The following is a 22,281-nucleotide window of genomic DNA, read 5'->3' on the forward strand; positions in this document are numbered from 1 at the left end:
ATGCGTCATTCATGAATTTCCTATCCCATACGTATATAAGCCAGTTCTTTACTTTATTGTATAATAAAGTAATATAATCAAACCTACTATAACATGGTACGCCATTAGTGGAGTAGGTCAATTTCCACACAGCAAACACTAATCATGTAGAGGACACATTATAAGATATTTATGAAACTAACTATTGTATGCAATATTGTAAACTATGTAATATTTTCTGTAATAATAGTAGTTTTAGTTTTTTTGGGGAATAAACATTTATTTGATTGATTTATTCATTCACTTACTAATTCATTAATCCAATTAGGTCTATGGAAAAAAATTAAAGCGCAGATCCTACACTATCTAAACCCTTTATAGTTTCCCACCCTACTCCTGTATTTGGCATGTTTCAACCAATTTAACCCAATTCTCCTCCTCCTCCTCCTCCACCTCCTCTTCCTCCTCCTCACCACTCATTAATTGATACAGAATGATAATTGCAGGAACGTGTAATGGAATATTGATCAGTTTACACATTGTATCTCAATTTTCAGATTAACTGACACTTCAATTATCTGCGCAAATTGGTTTTGGCTGCGAAGAATATGATAAAATCTCTAAAAAACGAAAATCGTTATCAAAATTCTCCATTGATAGGTAATTCACTTAATTGGGAGAGGAGAAGCATGTATGTCAACTAATTGCTGTGGAGATTGGGTTTTATGAGCATATATATAGCAATTAAAAGAGGGAGAGGGGTGATGAAGAAGTCGATGGAAAATGGGAGAAATGGGTGGAAATTGGGAGAAAAGTGAGTGGAAAATGTATGAAAAATGAGTGGGAAATGGAGGAAGAGTGGTTGGAAAACGGAGGAAGGGTGAGTGGAAAATGAAGGAAAAGTGGGTAGAAAATGGGAGAAATGGGGGTGGAAATGCAAGAAAAGTGTGTGAAAAACGGAGGAAGGGTGAGTGGAAAATGTAGGAAAATTTGGTGGAAATGGAGGAAAAGTGGATGGAGAATGTAAAAAAGGGGGTTCACAGGGGAGAAAAATCTATTAAAGTGGGTTAATTGAAAAGTCACTTGCGTTTAATGAAAACATGACTCGATTGTGATCGCCCGTGAGATAATTGATTCTAAGTGAATTTGTACTCAATTCCATTAACAAATAACAATACTATTATCAATAATATATTTATTTTAATCATATGAAACGCTTCTAAATGATATGCTATTATCATTTTTTCTATCAGCATCATCAACTGCTATGAATTTCTAAATATTATTTAATTCATCGTTACGGAGGATAAGGTTAGCCTACGACCCACCTATGTTATCGTATGTTTTTGTTTTATATTAATATATTGATTTTGTATGTTTGTGAATCAATATTATACCATATTATTGATATTATACCTTATCTAAATTTGGGAGAGGAATAGCACAAGGTTACCTTATTTTGATGATGTACTCATTGTATCAAGCAATAAATCAATAGAATTTATTTGAATAGTGAACTTCAAGAAATTTAATACGATTTGAATTGAATGTTACTTTGAGTTCTCATTTCTCTAAATAAATAAAATAATCAAACAATAATGCAATTACTGAACATCATAGAAAACATCTAACAATAAATGAAATGGAATTCAACATTTCAATAAACCACCATCATATTAATTTGATGATTGGATTGTACATTAAGTTCAACATGATCACAATTGGATGTTTCTCTTAGTTCTCATTCCTTTGAATTGATCGAAAATATTGATCAAAAAATGTCAATAGTGCTATATCCTAAATAGTGCTATAAATACCTAAATGGTGCTATCAATAGTGCTATAACAACCTGACTACCAAACATCATCGCTTTTTGGAAGAAAACTGAAATTCCAAATTTCAATTTGATTTTTCTAAAACCTTATTTTGGTTGATACCTTCCAATTCATGTGCATTTTCAAAAAATATGACTACATAAATAAAATGAAGGATCAGCTACAGTAGTAGGCTAATAACTTTGAATTGTTTTTGATTGAATTGTAAATGATTAAACTTACATCATTTGTTGAGACTAGCCATGCCATTTCCGTACTAGATGCAAGTTGACCGTTGACAAGGCATTTTATCTCACTCTTCGTCCAACGGTTGTAGATGTAGACAATCGCTATCATATACCACTGCAACAAACACATACAAAATATTTAAAACACTGAACAGTATTTAAAGTATTCAAATTGCAACGAATGGACATAGATATTTCCCAATAATTGGAAATTGAAAGTTGGGATTCCCATGCTACATGAAATTTTAGTTTGAATCTTCTTGGGAATATCACATTGTTGGAGATATACCGAGTTATTTTAATATTATGTTCCTATTATTTTAATATTATATTACTAGATTGCAGTGTATTTATACTAACCCTACTATATTATAGAAATTAACATTTGAATGATTCGAAATCTCCTCAATTATCCATAATATAGACTTCTGAGAATGATTTTTCAGTCTGAAGGCCCAAATGGAATTAGGCTACGTCTATTATAAGAATTTGTTTTATTAAGCTATAATTACCGCAACACTCATTATAAAATGAGTTGGAATAAACATTGGACATAATATTTCTTACCTTTCTAGGTTGGAACTCGTATTTGACACAGTGCTGGAATCCTTTGCCCTTGATCTTCATCGAAGTGAGCACTAGACAATTACCCACGAAATGTGCCGAGTAACCAACACCTTTACTTGTTTTGAAACTGAAAAAAGAGAAATAGTACAATAGAAATTAGTACAAAAATAGTACATTCCCCACATTATATAGCATTCCATTTGTATAACTTTATTTATTCATCAATGGAAAATGCAATCAAATACTACCAAGTATTCAGTGAGGATAGAATATACTATACTCTATACTACATTACTATACATTCTCTTACATTCTATACTCTCTGCAAGTATAGCTTGATTTCGTAGTGTTATTTTGATGAAAAGGAAACTAAGCTAAACTAACCTAATCATAGATTGATTGGGAACGAAAAATCAGGGTTAGTCCAGACTATTTCATTCCTGAATTTGATTAGAAAAATTGTTGGTATCGAGCAAGGAAATTTTAATAAAATCAGTGCATTAAGTTGTTACACATTACCTAAGCCCCGGTTGCACAAAAGCCGGTTAAATTTTAATCGTGATTAATTCCACGAAAACCAATCAGAGAAGCCAGTTTCTCTGATTCCGATCAGAACCTCTGATTGGTTCTTGTGGAATTTAATCATGATTAAAATTTAACCTGCTTTTGTGAACCGGGCCTCAGTCTGCCAGTGCTGCCTGGTCGATACTTGAACTTTGATAAAACTTTAAAAAATTGATAGTAACTCAATCGAAGAATAAAATGATTGAAAAATTTAAAGTGGAGCAAATTAACAAAAAATGGAAGTAATAATTGTGAAGTAGAAGTGAGAACTCCGTTACTGTACTTTGATTACAAAGATATGGTACCGGTAATCAAAATTGTTAAATTGGGAATATCGAAACTATAGAAGATAGAAAAAATGTTGAAAAGAAGAAAAAAGAAGAGGAACGAAGATGCAAGTACGATGTAAGAGGAAGATAGATATCAATTTTTTATTTATTATTTTACAAAGGTGACTTTCTAGAAGTATTTCAAGCCTAGGTGATGATGAGGGGATGAATTATAATACAATGAGGTAGAGTTATGAATGAATAAAAATTATAGGTTATGCTATCCACTTTGTCACGTTATTCTTTATATAAAATAACGATTAGCCTCCTGCTTGGCATCAGTCGGTAAAGCATGAGATTTAATATAATAGGGCGTGGTTTTCTAATAATATTCAGTCTTAAAAAATCTTGATAGGCCTAGATATGGGCTTCTCCAATAACTCTTGTAATTCAATAATAATAAATATATATATAAATGATACTTATACTATAGAGATGAGGAATATAAAATGAATTGCACACCATGAAAATTTTACACATATATTACATAAATAATGCAAAGATCAGTCGAGGCAAAAAATATATATAGAGCGATAAAAAATATAATATAAAAATAGAACAATATTTGAAATCAATAAAAATATCACAGGCTAACTTTATATTCTAGATTTATGGCACGAATCATTACCATGTGCCTTTATCTTGAAATCATATGCATTCTTTGGCATGTAGCTGTGACATGTACTTGCTAATACTTGTCTGCTTGGATAATTCAATCATAATATGTGCTCTAAGATCAGCTTGATAAATTAGCCACTAATAATCCAAATATATCTATATATTAAAATCTCTAGTATTTAGTAGATTTATTTGTATCGAATATATATTTTTATCTCAGGGTGTAAGATTCGGCACCTGACGGAATAGGTAGAGCCATTCATCTAGTGAATTAGAACTATGATAAATTATCGCAAATTGTATTGCAAAAAAATTAAATATTGTATGCATACGTTTGATAGCCTAGATTTCGTACTTCTTTGATTAAATAGAAATTTCTAAAATATTGATCTATATATTTTTCTTTCAATTAAATACCTTTAATACTAATTTTTACTTGCGCAAGTATTACTCTTATTAATTTCGTAATTTATAATAACCCTTTCGGCGAGCTAGCTTTGATCATCAGATTATTTCGAAGCACTAGGGCGCCCATCACTAAATTCAAATTTAAATCACTCACGTGTCGAAAATCTTCTTGTAAGTCGCCGATATCGATCCAACTCCATGTGGTCCGGGAATATGGTAGCCGGAATCGTCTCCTCCAAGGGGTTATAAATTTAATTATAATGAAAAATGACTTCTGCTTCACAATAGCATCACGAAGTCTTCTTAAGAAATTTAATAATTTACTTTAACTTTAACTTTTACAAAATTATTAATAAGGTACTTCGCTCTAAAATATTTGGGGTCCTCTTATGGTGGCATCTGGCTGGCGAGTGCTGGTTCTTCCTTCTCAAGTTTTACAGATCCTCTTTCCGACTTTCAAATTAGCATAAAATTTAAATATCTCAATCCTCCGCCATTAAATTCAAATAGATCTTACAAAAAATGCCAAGATATTGCTTAGATTATATGATTAATAATTTCTATGCATTCGAGCCATATTGATAACATAGATTACACAAATTTTTACACGAAATCTACTACAATTATATAAATATATATAAATATTTTTGAATCGGCCTACAGTTGCCGCCCATTAACTGCCGTTTTACTATTGGTGCATGCAAATTTTTATTAGGTATTCATGCGCCTGGTAACTCTTATTTCCTGAATACATTAAATTATTTTTATTTGGTTTTTATTTATGCTCTTTGCATGCTAGTTAATATTCTATATATTAATATTAATTCCATGCTACCTAATAATTAGCCACGTGGACGGGTGTTTTTTCACATTGCACACCCTCCGAATGCAATAAAGTTCTGCCAAGGGGTTTTGGTCAGATTCTACGTTCTTCGGTTTGATCGATCTCTAGGTCACCGATCCGTGAATACTTCTATATAACCTCAATCTTCAAATATTTTATAAATAATCTATTTATGAGTAGTAAACTTCCTTCAAATCCTTTTTAAGTTCTTGTACCATTTAGCCAGAACAAGCTGATGCTATCTAATCTTGTTTATTATCTGCTTGGCGATATTAGCCAATTACTTTATTTTTAGACCTATTACTATTTCTGTTAGGGCTTTTCATCTACCCAGATTTAAATATGTTACACGCGCCCCTGGGTTTGAATTCAAAATATTTGAGAATCACAATGTTTTTAATGAAAACCCACCCTTCAATACATTGATATACACTATACTTTATTTATAAATTATACTCTCCTACTTCTATCACATTTCGCAGACATATTTGCTGCATCTCCTTTATACCTTTATCAAATACAATAACAAATTCTCCTCCTCAACACACATAAAAATATCATAAATATAAACTTCTAAACGCACTCCTCCTGACAACATTTACAACACAGTAATTTTTAAATTCGCCGCTTGCAGGGCCGCCAACTTAACTACACACATTTCATAATTCTCATAAATGATTCCTTTTAGACAATAATTTCGATTCATAAACTTCTGGGCTTATATCTTATAGTATTTCTTAGGTCTTAATATAAATAATTTTCTATACATCAGGTACAATACTTTCTTTTGCTAATGGCTCTTTGGTTTTGGTAACTGGTATTCACTTTAAGTCTTTTCAGGTAACAAACGTGGCATAATTAAAAGTAATAAATATAAAAACATATAAATAAATATACCGACATTAATAAATATAATAAATAACAATAATAAATAACTTTTTTGGGTACAGTATTTTTTCATAATCATATGTTTGCAGGCATTACATATTTGATTCAGGTGGCCTTGCCCAGCTGGTCACTGGTTCTACATAATTTGCTGTCGAATTTCATAATTATTAACCTAACTGCTCAATTTATTCTCTTAAAAAGGTAATTTACAAATTTTAAATATATTATCCCCGCTTGTGTCCTTTTTTATCTGATGTATATAATTTAATTACACATTTAAAATTTATTCTTTTTCTTATTGCAGGCTTCTAACGGTTGGAAGGAATTAAAACATTGGATTGTTGCCACGCGGTCCTATACCAAGATTAAAATTTATTAAGGAAGGTTAGTAATCGGTCTGATGATAATGTTTTCCTTGATTTCTTATCATATTATTTCAAATTTGACGATATAGCATGTAGAATTGTTGTGATTTTTCCCGTATCTTTTGACTTTCTGCTTGTTGACATGATTTAGGCCGGTTAGGTTATCTGCTGTTGATTTGTGAGGCTGTCCTAATTGATAATTTATCTTCATGAATATAAAACCCCGGTATCTGGTGTATTCTCTCTTCAAATAATTTCTTGTTCCTTTAATAATAATTTCTTTTAATTGATCCAAAGCCTTCCATTTATTTTCTTTCAAGACTATCCACTTAAATTCATTATTAGGCTTCATCATCATAATAAACAATTCAATAATATAACACTTCCAATCATCAATAATAGATCCATTTAACAACAACAATACAATATTTTTCGTCCTATCCACAACACAGTCTTTTACTAATATCACAGCCATAACTATCATTACACACAATATCCAAACATTTATCAACTTTTTAACAATATAATCTCTCAACATATAGCCAGGTACTTCCATTTTATTTATATTATTTTTTAATTCCTCTAATCTTCTCAAACACCGTTTATCCTTCATCATTCTCAATAAGTAGTCCATTTCGTTGTTGCCCATGCATGAATCCGTAGTAGTCCTTTTAGTAGCTCCGTTTTTATCCCATTTATTATGTCCATTTTGCCGGTCGCATCGCTGATCATAGCTTTTAAAACGTATGTGCCGCGGATGCACGACGTCGGTCCGCTCCTGTCCTCCTCGGTGTCGGTCCGGTGTTCTTCTTTGCCTCTTGAAGCGTGCATGCGGCCTCCATCGGCGCGCGCGGTTCCTCCTTTTCTTTCGCCTCCGGGCCTTACGATGCATGCTCCTTCGGTCATGTAGTCCGTTCTCCTCGTCCTGATGCCGGTCGGGTGTCCTCGGGCGCCTCCGTCCCCGGGCCTTGCGGTGGTCGCTCCTCTTATCCGGTAGTCCGTCCTCCCTGGTGTCATCCTCTTGGTACTCTATCCTGGGTTCATTGGGGTGCCTTGGTGGGGTCGAATGATGCGCGGGGTGCGGTGGCGGTCTCTTGATGCGCGAGTGTGACTTTCAAAGCGGTTAGTATGGTGGCGGTCTCTTGATGTGCGGGCTGCTCTACCTGCGGTGATGGATTGTCGGCGGGGAACAGGATGCTCAGTAGGGATTGATGCTTACAGCTGGTTTTTGGTGGTGGTTTATCTTGTATTAACATCTGTTTTTCTAATATTTTCGGTTTTTCTAATAATGTTTTCGGTAAATCACTTCTGAATGTGGTGTATGACGTTGAAATATCCTGCTTTTCTTGGTTTGTTTCATTTGAGCTTGTGCTTGTTATATCGGGGGTATCATATAGTCCTGGTTTATTAGCTGTAGTTTCCTGTATATCTGGTGGCGGGTCGTTGGGTGCTGGGTTCTGGGTTTTTTGTTGATTCAATCCTATTGCATGTGCTAATGTATAATTTGTACTTACTTGTTGAGGTGGCGGTTTATAATTTCTGTTGTAACTGTTTTGTGTGTGATTATTATGTGAGTTTAATCGATCACGGCCATCATAGTGATCCCTACGATTGCTCTGCTGGGCATAGTGGTTGGTTGTACGATTTTGAAATTTTTCATTATTCCAATTACCATTTTGCCTGTGCTCATAGCGGCGTTCAAATTGAGGAGCAGATCGGTAGCGATCATATGATACCGGTTCATATTTTTGGCTGTTATGCGGATTAAATTTTGAATTATGTTGATTTGATGCGTATCTCTGGTCTGAGCGGTGGTTTGATATTGCCATTGCAGACTGTATGCCATATAAATGATTAATCAGCTGCTTGCAATCAGTAATGGGTTGTGTGGCGAGTGCCATTCTAACTTGATACGGTAGCTTCTTTAAAATAATACTTGCTAATGCCGATTCATTAATGGGCTCGCTCAATTGAGAATTTTTAAACTGTAGGGCAGTGACGAAAGTGGTACATGCACCGTCTAAGTTAGGGTTGAACTCGCATGATATGATGTCCGCTAGCACGTCCAACTGTTTACTTCTGCTCCAATACTGTTCCAGGAAGACAGCTACAAACTCATCCAATGATGTAAATTCATGGGCTCTACTCCGAAAGAACATCAGGGGTTCGCCAATCAATAAATTAGTCAAACGGAGACGCCAAAAATTCCAAGAGGTGGGTGTTAATGATTGAACTAGTTTTATCTGCTCTATAAATTCTTTAGGTTGGAGATAGCGGTCGGTATTGTCAAAACGGCCTAATTCATTGAAACTGTGTAGTGAATCAAACGTTGCTATGGGAATAGGCTCTATATTCTCGTGCGGAAATTGATGTATTTGATTTTCAAGTTGTACTATGTTTTGATTTATATCAGAATTTGGGTGAGCTATTTCATGAATTTGCGAAGTGTTTTGTGCTGGTAGGTTATCTATTCTTTCGTTTAACTCACAAGTGACAGTATCTATTTTTGCTGTTAAATCGGTTGTAATTAGTTCTTGATTTTCAGCGGTAGATGCTGATATTGTGTCCGCAGTTTCCTTACTCGTTCTTACCGATGTATCCTTCAATGATTCCCGCATTTCCTTCATTTCCGCCTTTAAGTTCTTCATTACTGTGGTCATTGTTTTTTCTAAACTATTAGAAAATGACTTGATCATCCCCTCTACTATAACCCTCCTTATTGCTTCTTGGGAGACATTTAACGGTTTATTACTGTTCACAGGATTCTTGGCGGTGATTGAAGATATCTGGGCGTTGGACTCCATCGCGCCCCCCTCAGCGTCGATCTCCGCTACTATCGCCGTCTGCAGTGTGTCTGCTACCTTACTTTGCGTGGACGAAAAGAGACTCATATTTTAAAAATGGATTAAGTGTCAAGTGTTTGTTAAAAAAAATGAAAGTTTTGGCCAACAAGGCATTAATAAGGACACAAATGAGGATAGGACTATGGACATTACAAGCCAGGTAACCTATTTATTACTTAAGCTCTTATAATATAATAATACTATTCATTGATTTCTGACTAGCAGTTTAGGCCCATAAAATATAATAGCTCTCTATAAACATGTAATTTTTCACAGTACTAATAATATAAAATTTTCTTTAAAACATATAATTTCTCTCTATTTAAAGCTCTTGTTTCCCCAAAAAGTAATACAAATTTTCCTTCGCCAGTTTTCCTCACAACTCGTATAAGTTATCTATAATTTTCAATATGGTTATTGACCTAATTTCAAATAATTATTCAATGAGCTTGGCTCTCATCATCAGTCCCACGTTGGTACGACATGTCTTTGTGTCGTATCCGTGGCCCCACGTTGGGCGCCATGTCTTTGTGTCACGTTATTCTTTATATAAAATAACGATTAGCCTCCTGCTTGGCATCAGTCGGTAAAGCATGAGATTTAATATAATAGGGCGTGGTTTTCTAATAATATTCAGTCTTAAAAAATCTTGATAGGCCTAGATATGGGCTTCTCCAATAACTCTTGTAATTCAATAATAATAAATATATATATATAAATGATACTTATACTATAGAGATGAGGAATATAAAATGAATTGCACACCATGAAAATTTTACACATATATTACATAAATAATGCAAAGATCAGTCGAGGCAAAAAATATATATAGAGCGATAAAAAATATAATATAAAAATAGAACAATATTTGAAATCAATAAAAATATCACAGGCTAACTTTATATTCTAGATTTATGGCACGAATCATTACCATGTGCCTTTATCTTGAAATCATATGCATTCTTTGCATGTAGCTGTGACATGTACTTGCTAATACTTGTCTGCTTGGATAATTCAATCATAAATATGTGCTCTAAGATCAGCTTGATAAATTAGCCACTAATAATCCAAATATATCTATATATTAAAATCTCTAGTATTTAGTAGATTTATTTGTATCGAATATATTTTTATCTCAGGGTGTAAGATTCGGCACCTGACGGAATAGGTAGAGCCATTCATCTAGTGAATTAGAACTATGATAAATTATCGCAAATTGTATTGCAAAAAAATTAATATTGTATGCATACGTTTGATAGCCTAGATTTCGTACTTCTTTGATTAAATAGAAATTTCTAAAATATTGATCTATATTTTTCTTTCAATTAAATACCTTTAATACTAATTTTTACTTGCGCAAGTATTACTCTTATTAATTTCGTAATTTATAATAACCCTTTCGGCGAGCTAGCTTTGATCATCAGATTATTTCGAAGCACTAGGGCGCCCATCACTAAATTCAAATTTAAATCACTCACGTGTCGAAAATCTTCTTGTAAGTCGCCGATATCGATCCAACTCCATGTGGTCCGGAATATGGTAGCCGGAATCGTCTCCTCCAAGGGGTTATAAATTTAATTATAATGAAAAATGACTTCTGCTTCACAATAGCATCACGAAGTCTTCTTAAGAAATTTAATAATTTACTTTAACTTTAACTTTTACAAAATTATTAATAAGGTACTTCGCTCTAAAATATTTGGGGTCCTCTTATGGTGGCATCTGGCTGGCGAGTGCTGGTTCTTCCTTCTCAAGTTTTACAGATTCTCTTTCCGACTTTCAAATTAGCATAAAATTTAAATATCTCAATCCTCCGCCATTAAATTCAAATAGATCTTACAAAAAATGCCAAGATATTGCTTAGATTATATGATTAATAATTTCTATGCATTCGAGCCATATTGATAACATAGATTACACAAATTTTTACACAAAATCTACTACAATTATATAAATATATATAAATATTTTTGAATCGGCCTACAGTTGCCGCCCATTAACTGCCGTTTTACTATTGGTGCATGCAAATTTTTATTAGGTATTCATGCGCCTGGTAACTCTTATTTCCTGAATACATTAAATTATTTTTATTTGGTTTTTTATTTATGCTCTTTGCATGCTAGTTAATATTCTATATATTAATATTAATTCCATGCTACCTAATAATTAGCCACGTGGACGGGTGTTTTTTCACATTGCACACCCTCCGAATGCAATAAAGTTCTGCCAAGGGGTTTTGGTCAGATTCTACGTTCTTCGGTTTGATCGATCTCTAGGTCACCGATCCGTGAATACTTCTATATAACCTCAATCTTCAAATATTTTATAAATAATCTATTTATGAGTAGTAAACTTCCTTCAAATCCTTTTTAAGTTCTTGTACCATTTAGCCAGAACAAGCTGATGCTATCTAATCTTGTTTATTATCTGCTTGGCGATATTAGCCAATTACTTTATTTTTAGACCTATTACTATTTCTGTTAGGGCTTTTCATCTACCCAGATTTAAAATATGTTACAACTTGAATTGATTTGAGTCCAATTTTCAGTCCAGAAAGAAATAAACTAGAAATTTTGAATTTGATAGAAAGTTGAAGGAAGAGAAGGATGACGGAGAAGGAGAGAAGATTAAGAAAGATTATTGAGAAAGAGCAAAAAAGTTGGTGGAAAGTAGATAGATAATATAAGACCCAACCTTCGATTGCAAATTTCCCATCAAGATTTCAAACTTACGTTGACGTACATCCCTTTCACATAATCCCACAATATTCAAGTCCCTACCAACTATAACCCAAAATTCTTTAGCATACATGATCCTCGTTATAACTTGAAGACCACGTTGTACCTCAGTTTTCAGATTCGGCCATATTTTCATAACCACACATATTTAGCCATTAATATTTATGACCGACCACCTTTCAGGTGGAGCTTAGTGCTCAGCCTCTCTGTTCAAAGCTCTCTTCCTCATTCTTGCTGATCCTTCGGATATTATTCCTTTCTCTTCTTCCTCGTAATCTTCTCCTTCTTCTTCTGCTTCTTCTTTCTCTTCTTCTTTTTGCCCTATCTTCTTCTTTTTCTTTGTCCCCTGAAGAACGTTCTTTATCGTCCCTTGATTGCTTTTGAATATTCATAAGTGTTTGATGTTTGCAATGGGATATAATATGTCTCTTTAAAGACCTCCGGCTTACTCTTCCATAGTGTCTTCCAAGTCTTCCACATCCGCTTCTTCTTCTTTCTTTTTACTCACTTCCTTCTTCTTCTTCTTCTTCTTCTTCTCTTCTTCTTCTTCTTCTTCTTCTTCCTCTTCCTCCTCCTCCTCATCCTCCTCCTCTTCTTCTTCTTCTTCTCCTTCATTCCTCTCAATTTTCTTTCACTTGAACTAGTCTCCACAATTTCTACCATATTCTTTTTTTTCTTATAATTTGTTCTTCACCTATAGCAAACTAAAACAAAATTCACATTTTCCTCTCACTGTCTATCTCTTTATTCCCGTATTCCTCTCTCCCTCATTCACAAAGTATGAGTGTGGCTCGAGTATTAACATAGAGAGAATATGTAGATACATCTTTGTCAATGGTATTAGCTACTGAAAATAATGCAAGAACATTTTATTTTGAAGAAACGTTTTGTGGAATTCCCACTTGTGATGCATAATAGTCTTCAATTACAGTAGTAGAGAAGTTTATACCATAGAGAAACAATAGCATAAGTAGATATCCCATGGTATAGGGCGTTTATGTCGCAACTTTTACTGTTATCTCAAGCTGATAGTCCACGTAGTTCTTTCCTGTGAAGCTTTATGACGCTGATAGTCTCTCATATTGTGCCGTTCATACACTCTTACTCGGTCAAAACAGTAAAAATCGACAATAATCGACAGTAATCGGCTTGAGATAACAGTAAAAGTTGCGATATAATCGCCCTATACCATGGGATATCTACTTACGCTATTTTTTCTCTATGTTTATACTCAGAAAAGTCAAACACATCTGAACAATCATTCATTATTCAATTTTGTATCAATTAGATCGAGAATCAGGCTGGGCACACACCGATTAGTCAAGACAAGACTAGTCACGTTTAGTCACAATACTTCACATAGTTGCTCATGGAGTCATGTCTAATTGCACTTTCTGTTGAAAGTAAAGATTAAAGTCTGTAGATAGCCTAATTTTAGATATAGAGTTGAATGTTTGATCTAAGGCTGGACACACACCGATTAGTCAAGACAAGACTAGTCACGTTTAGTCACAATATTTCACATAGTTGCTCATGGAGTCATGTCTAATTGCACTTTCTGTTGAAAGTAAAGATTAAAGTCTGTAGATAGCCTAATTTTAGATATAGAGTTGAATGTTTGATCTAAGGCTGGACACACACCGATTAGTCAAGACAAGACTAGTCACGTTTGGTCACAATATTTCACATAGTTGCTCATGGAGTCATGTCTAATTGCACTTTCTGTTGAAAGTAAAGATTAAAGTCTGTAGATAGCCTAATTTTAGATATAGAGTTGAATGTTTGATCTAAGGCTGGACACACACCGATTAGTCAAGACAAGACTAGTCACGTTTAGTCACAATACTTCACATTGTTGCTTATGGTGCAACTCACACTGATTAGTACTTGCAATTAGCATAGCCACCTCTGATACAAGGCCCCGGCCTACGATATTGCAACGTCGCAGTGTAGGCCTAGAATGTAATACATGATTGGTGAAAAAGATCAGCTGGTATTTTTTTAAATCTTTGTCACCAATCATGTATTAGATTCTAGGCCTACACTGCGACGTTGAAATTTCGAAGGCCGGGGCCTTGTATTAGAGGTGGCTATGCTAATTGCAATCTATATATATAAAAGCGAAATGGCACTCACTCACTGACTGACTGACTGACTGACTGACTGACTGACTGATTCACTCACTCACTCACTCACTCACTCGCAGAACTAAAAATATACCGGACCAAAAAAGTTCAAATTTGGTAGGTATGTTTAGTTGGCTCTTTAGAGGCGCACTAAGAAATCTTTTGGCGATATTTCAAGTCTAAGGGTGGTTTTTAAGGGTTTAAAGTTCGTCTTTTAGCATGTATATTCTTCTTATTCCAATATCTTAAAATTATAATTGAAATGTGCATACCATATGTTAATATAGAACTATAATCTAGAGAGAGTACCTCTTCGAAACAGTTGTTCTGGTAACTAAATTAAAAATTTTGTCAGGTTGGCATTAAGTTGAGGTCTACATGCAGGCGAGCGAAGCGAGCCCACTGATCTCATTTTTGGACGATCCAGTCAGGGGTCCAGGTGGCGGAGCCCCCTGGCTAGACGGATATGGCGAGCGAAGCGAGCCTAACGGCTAGTGACTAATAAGTGTGATTGCGTCATAAGCAACAATGTGAAGTATTGTGACTAAACGTGAATAGTTTTGTCTTGACTAATCGGTGTGTGTGTCCAGCCTTGGATCAAACATCCAGCTCTATATCTAAATTAGGCTATCTACAGACTTTAATCTTTACTTTCAACAGATTTCAATCTTCATCTTTTTCTCACCTAGAGAACCAGAGATGAACTAAATCGTTAGTATAGTTTTCGTTTCTCTATGCTGGAACATATCGAATGACCTACAAAACCGATAGTCCGATAGTCGAGTATCGCACATAAAATCGATAGACAATTACAGAAAGAACTCGGGCAAACTATGTAACCGTAGATGAAAAACTTTCCAACCGTGTATGAATATTTGTATACAGCCTCACATTCCCTCATCTATGTAAATTGTAAACTTATGTACATATATGTAGATGTGGAAAATGAGATGGAGAAACCACTCGACGCGACATTCATGTATATATATAAATAAATATATAGAGCTCTGGATTTCGTAATATAGATATGAAGTGAAGGTTTGAATTGATATGAAAATGCAAAACGAAATATACACGGAGAGATGACTAGGAAATGGAACTGCAAAATGGTATTACAGTCACATTTCTCTCTCTCCTTCTCCAAGCTTCTCTCTTTCTCTCTCTCTCTTCTCCCTTATTCGCAATTCTATTTGGGAATAGAACCGGAGGCCTTTCGGCACGTAGAATATTTGCTGTTTGTTAGTTGTCCCACTTCTTATCGATTAAATCTCTTTCTCATTCTTCTCCTCTTCTTCTTCTTCACCTTTCTTATACTAATCCAACAACCTTCTCATCTTCTTGTTCTTCTCATTCTCACCTTATCATCCAGTTCTCAAGCTCTATTCCTTTCTCCTCTTCCTCATGATATTCTCCTCATTCTTTCCTTTTGTACTGTTTTTCTCCCTCATAATTCTTTTCCCAACTTCTTGTTCTTCTTTATATTCTTTCCTTATCATTCTGTTCTCAAACTCTATTTCTTTCTCCTCTTCCACCTGATATTCTCCTCATTCTTTCCTTTTGTACTGTTTTCTCCCTCATAATTCTTTCTCCAACTTCTTGTTCTTTTCTTATCCTCACCTTATCATCGTGTTCTCAAGCTCTTTTCTTCCTCTTCCTCCTAATATTCTCCTTATGCTTTCCTTCTGTACTGTTTTTCTCTCCCTTAATGATATTGATTCTCATTGTCTTTCATCTTCACTCTTCATTTCCCTCCTTCAAATTCACCTTTTGTTCTTTCTATTTATTCTTCCTCAACCAAGTCATCCTGTTCTTATTTTTGTTGATATTTTACCTCCTGATTTTTGTAACACATTTTTTGTTTTAGTTACTTCTTCATTATCTTACTTTGATGATAAATATTCTGATAATTGTTATCCACTCTACTCCTCTACTACTCATTTCTACTCCTCTTGCTGTGGAGTATTCTTCTACTTTCAATCTCTTTCTGTCCCTTTTTACGTTCACATTGACCTTCTTCTTCTCTTTCTACGTTCACATTGTCCTTCTTCTTTCCCTTTCTGAGTTCACATTGTCATTCACTCATAAATTCTTCGTTTACATCTCTATTTTTGAACATGATGATTTCCCATGTCAGCCATTCAGTTTCTGTCTCCTTATTTCTTTACTAAATCTATATCTGTTGAACATCATATTGATACTTTCCCCAGCTCATTCTCTCATACTTTACTTTTTATCAATTCACTTCTCCATTACTTTTATCCTACTACTTCCCTCCTATATTCCTTCTCTTCTTTTTCATTTACTTCTCTACCCTTCTTCTCACCCTTTTCTTCCATCAACTCCTTATTATTCAAATCCTCCTTCTCGTCCTCCTCCCCCTCTTTCTTCTTCTCTCTTATATCACTCTTTCTCCACCTCCTCCTCCTCATCATCATCCTACTCCTCCTCCCACCCTCCTTCTCAACTCTCCTCTCCTCCTCCTTCTACTCCTCCTGCTCATTCTTCTTCTCCTCATCATCCTCCTTCTTCCTCCCTCCTCCTCCTCCTTCTCCTCTTCCTCCTCATCACCTCCCGCCTTTCTTATCCCAATACAGTTCCCGGGTTTGTTTCATTCTCCCCCCAACAACAATTCTCTCTCGCCTGGATGAAAATGCATTATAAGTTTTGCAATTTAATAGCGAACGGGATTATTCTGTTAGGATTGAGTTTTCACATTATAAGATCAACCAGATATGGAGATGATATACATTGAATATGTGAGAATGTGTTGTTTGTTACTGCATTACATGTAAATTGGTTGCAGACTCAGCAATTCTCATTTCATCTGCTATTTTATCATAATAAAAAACCTTATAAACCCATAATAAAAGTGGAAATGTTACTATCAAATTGTATAGTTTTACACTTGTGACGTAATAAACTATGGATTTCAATTTCATCCACTATTGTCGAAGATTTACATACAGATCTGACATAAATCTCTTTTCTACAGATACCTTGAAAAGTGACCATTTGTGCACTGATTGCAGGCCGCAAAGAATGACTTTTCCGCACTAGTGCGCAAAGTGAGTACTTTGCGTACTCCAGATTTGCAACATGGAAACACAAAATAGTTTGTTGTTTGGTTATCCATCTTGTTTCCACTATAATTATCACTATTAAATTTTATAAAACTTTTAAGTGAAAAACACTCACATTATTTGATGTGGCGACGTCCGTTTCGTGCTGGTATTGCACATTTTCAACCAAACAGGAACTGAAGTGTTTAAGGTTATGAGGGTGAAATTTGGTTGGGGTGGAGGGGAGTTTTGGTGGTTAATGGAGGAGTATTTAAATGAGTTTGTCAAACAGGGTGTGGGAGGAAAAGTTGATTTGTCATTTAGAATATTGCTTGGCTGTTTTTGTTGTGTTTGTATATTTCAAACTGGTCTAGTACATTTAATTTTCTGTTTTTGTGGGAATAGTGGAGTATTTCGAGGTTGTTGTCTATGTCAGGGTGTGTGTGGTCAGAGGAGATGATGTTTCTGCAAAGGTGGAATGGAGGACGGATGGGTTATGGCTCTTGTGTGTTCTTTGATCTTATATTGAAATTTCTAGCTGTTTTACCTATGTAGAATTTGCTGCAATCTTTACAATTTAGCTTATAAATTCCTGGTCTATTGTATTGATTTTGAGAGGTGTTGTGTGGGGACAAAAGTTTTTTCAGTGAGTTTTTGTTCTGTATGCAACCTTGTATTTTATTTCTGAAAGATGCTGCTATTTTGTATGTTTTATTGTTGTGGTATGTGAGGGTGACGAATGCTGTATGATTATCAGTGTTGTATTTGTCAGAGTTTTGTGATTGTTCTTGTTGTTTTTGATTTTTTGTAGCAGTTTGTCAATCATTGAGGGTTTGTATCCATTTTGTTGTGCAATATATTTTATTGTGTGCAGTTCAGTGTTGTAATCTGTGGTTGTCATTGGGATATTTATTAATCTGTATAGCATGTGGTTGTAGGCTGCAAGTTTGTGTTGGATAGGTGATTTGAAGTGCAATGGATTGTGGTGTCAGTTGGTGTGGGCTTTCTGTATATTTTGAATGTTTTGAATGATGGTTCTGTTTTGTGATGGTGATTTCCAGGAAATTATGCTGTTGTTGGTTTCTAATTCAAGTGTGAACGTCAAATTTGGGTGTATGGGTTGAGGTGGGGGTGTAGTGTTTCAAGTTGTCGTTTGTTCCCCCTGTATAGTATTATATGTCATCTACTATCGGAACCAAGTGAGTATTCTATTGGATTGGATGTGTGATTTGGGATCATGGTTGTGTTAGGATGTGTTTTTGTTCTATAGTGTGAATGAAAATCTCTGCTAGAATGCAAGATATGGTGATCCCATAGGAGGTGCCATGGGTTGAAAATAAATTTACTATTGATTCAAAATAGTTTTGTGAGGTTACAATTTTGGTTAGAGTTTATTTCTTGCATAATGTCCTGTGGGGTGTTGTTTGATTGTAGCATATCTTCTAGGTATTTTATTGTCTCCTGTATAGGTACATTGTGTACAGATTGGAGATGTCAAATGAAGCAATGTTGCATTATGTGAATCTGGATTTTTTGCAGTTTATTTGTTAGTTCTATGTTTGGTTTTTACAGCAGTGTGTTCATGGAATGTTTATGTTGTCTTATTGTTTTATCTAGATGTTTTGCTAGGTTGTGGGCCGGGGCTTGTGTGTGGTTGATTAGAGGTCGAATGGGTACATCAGGTTTGTGGATCTTGGGTAGCGTTCAATTTGGGGGCTGATGGGTTATGTTTTTTGGGGTTTTTTGTTGGTATGTGGTATAATATGTTGGGTCTGGTTGATGGCATTCTTTATTTGAGCCTGGTATTGAGAGGTGGGGTCATGTTCTAGTTCAATATGTTGTTGTTTGTGATGAATTGCTCTACTTTTGAGTTTAGATCATCTGTTTCATTATCACAGTGATTTGTCCTTTGTCAGCTGTAGTTATGACTAGGTTATGTTCTTGTTGTTTTTTGTTGATATTTTCATGATTTTGTAGTCACATTTGAGTGATTTTGTTTTTGAAAGTGTTTTGGTTTCGGCTATGTCTTGTCCAGATTCTTGATTCTGGTATTGTGTGTTTTGTATGGCTGTTTCGGTATCAATGATTGTGTGTTCAGCCCCCAATTGAACGCCCTACCCAAGATCCACAACCTGATGTACCCATTCGACCTCTATCACCCACACAAGCCCCGCCCACAACCTAGCAAAACATCTAGATAAAACAATAAGACAACATATAACATTCCATGAACACACTGCTGTAAAAACAACATAGAACTAACAAATAAACTGCAAAAAATCCAGATTCCACATAATGCAACATTGGCTTCATTTGACATCTCCAATCTGTACACCAATGTACCTATACAGGAGACAATAAAATACCTAGAAGATATGCTACAATCAAACAACACCCCACAGGACATTATGCAAGAAATAATAACTCTAACCAACTTGTAACCTCACAAAACTATTTTGAATTCAATAGTAATTTTATTTTCAACCCCATGGCCTCCCTATGGGATCACCCATATCTTGCATTCTAGCAGAGATTTTCATTCACACTATAGAACAAAAACACATCCTACACAACCATGATCCCAAATCACACATCCAATCCAATAGAATACTCACTTGGTTCCGATATGTAGATGACATATTAATACTATACAGGGGGAACAAACGACAACTTGAAACACTACACACCCACCTCAACCGCATACACCCAAATTTGACGTTCACACTTGAATTAGAAACCAACAACAGCATAAATTTCCTGGATATCACCATCACAAAACAGAACCAATCATTCAAAACATTCAAAATATACAGAAAGCCCACAACAACCGACACCACAATCCATTGCACTTCAAATCACCCTATCCAACACAAACTTGCAGCCTACAACCACATGCTATACAGATTATAAATATCCCAATGACAACCACAGATTACAACACTGAACTGCACACAATAAAATATATTGCACAACAAAATGGATACAACCCTCAATGATTGACAAACTGCTACAAAAAATCAAAAACAACAAGAACAATCCACAAAACTCTGACAAATACAACACTGATAATCATACAGCATTCGTCACCCTCACATACCACAACAATAAAACATACAAAATAGCAGCATCTTTCAAGAAAATAAAATACAAGGTTGCATACAGAACAAAAAACTCACTGAAAAAACTTTTGTCCCCACACAACACCTCTCAAAATCAATACAATAGACCAGGAATTTATAAGCTAAATTGTAGAGATTGCAGCAAATTCTACATAGGTAAAACAGCTAGAAATTTCAATATAAGATTCAAAGAACACACAAGAGCCATAACCCATCCGTCCTCCCATTCCACCTTTGCAGAACACATCATCTCCTCTGACCACACACACCCTGACATAGACAACAACCTCGAAATACTCCACTATTCCCACAAAAACAGAAAATTAAATGTACTAGAACAGTTTGAAATATACAAACACACCAAACAACAGCCAAGCAATATTCTAAATGACCAAATCAACTTTTCCTCCCACACCCTGTTTGACAAACTCATTTAAATACTCCTCCATTAACCACCAAAACTCCCCTCCACCCCAACCAAATTTCACCCTCATAACCTTAAACACTTCAGTTCCTGTTTGGCTTGAAAATGTGCAATACCAGCACGAAACGGACGTCGCCACATCAAATAATGTGAGTGTTTTTTCACTTAAAAGTTTTATAAAATTTAATAGTGATAATTATAGTGGAAACAAGATGGATAACCAACAACAGATTTCTGCCGAAAGGACAAACTCATCCACACCTACAGAACTACAAGAATTAAGGTTATGAAAACATCATCAGCCATATCCTACAACCTCAAATGCTTACACAATCAGATAACTCCTACTTATGCAAAAATAACTATAAAAACAAGAACACACCAGCACAAAAAACTCAAAAGCAAGCACAACAGCTATTCATCAAAAATACAGTACAACATCTCTATAGAACTAAAGACAAACTGAACCGAGTTGCCTATCAACTACACTTGAAATTAAGTGCAAGCCTTCATTATATTGAACTCCAGGAAGTAATTGAACATACTAACAACTTAGTATATCAAATGTCACAGAAGATCAAAACAAAACACAACCGAAAATTTGAAAAACTGTCCAATACACAAACTCCAAAACTTCAATCTTCCCAACCTTTCCATAGTCGCACCATCAACACCACACAAGTTAGTTTCAATCAATTAGAGATTAACCTACTCAACAAGGGATTGAAACATAACATAAACATACCTAAAAATACATTTACACACTTGAAACACACAATCATTGATACCGAAACAGCCATACAAAACACACAATACCAGAATCAAGAATACTTGAGACAAGACATAGCCCGAAACCAAAACACTTTCAAAACACAAAATCACTCAAATGCTGACTACAAAATCATGAAAATATCAACAAAAAACAACAAGAACATAACCTAGTCATAACTACAGCTGACAAAGGACAAATCACTGTGATAATGAAACAAGATGATCTAAACTCAAAAGTAGAGCAATTCATCACAAACAACAACATTATTGAACTAGAACATGACCCCACTCTCAAATACCAGGCTCAAATAAAGAATGCCATCAACCAGACCCAACATATTATACCACATACCAACAAAAAACACCTCAAAAACATAAACCCATCAGCCCCCAAATTGAACGCCCTACCCAAGATCCACAAACCTGATGTACCCATTCGACCTCTAATCAACCACACACAAGCCCCGGCCCACAACCTAGCAAAACATCTAGATAAAACAATAAGACAACATATAACATTCCATGAACACACTGCTGTAAAAAACAACATAGAACTAACAAATAAACTGCAAAAAAT

General features: G+C 34.9%; 1 protein-coding gene across 1 annotated transcript in view; it reads right to left on the reverse strand.

The window, feature by feature from the left end:
- Positions 1–22,281, reverse strand: part of LOC111052237 (neurobeachin) — a 790,401-nt gene that overhangs the window by 269,051 nt on the left and 499,069 nt on the right. Inside the window, 2 exon segments of the mRNA XM_039439449.1 lie at positions 2,037–2,156; positions 2,609–2,735. Coding sequence (XP_039295383.1) covers positions 2,037–2,156; positions 2,609–2,735 — 247 coding nt within the window.

The sequence above is a fragment of the Nilaparvata lugens genome, chromosome 12 (assembly GCF_014356525.2).
Source record: "Nilaparvata lugens isolate BPH chromosome 12, ASM1435652v1, whole genome shotgun sequence".
Lineage (NCBI taxonomy): Eukaryota > Metazoa > Arthropoda > Insecta > Hemiptera > Delphacidae > Nilaparvata > Nilaparvata lugens.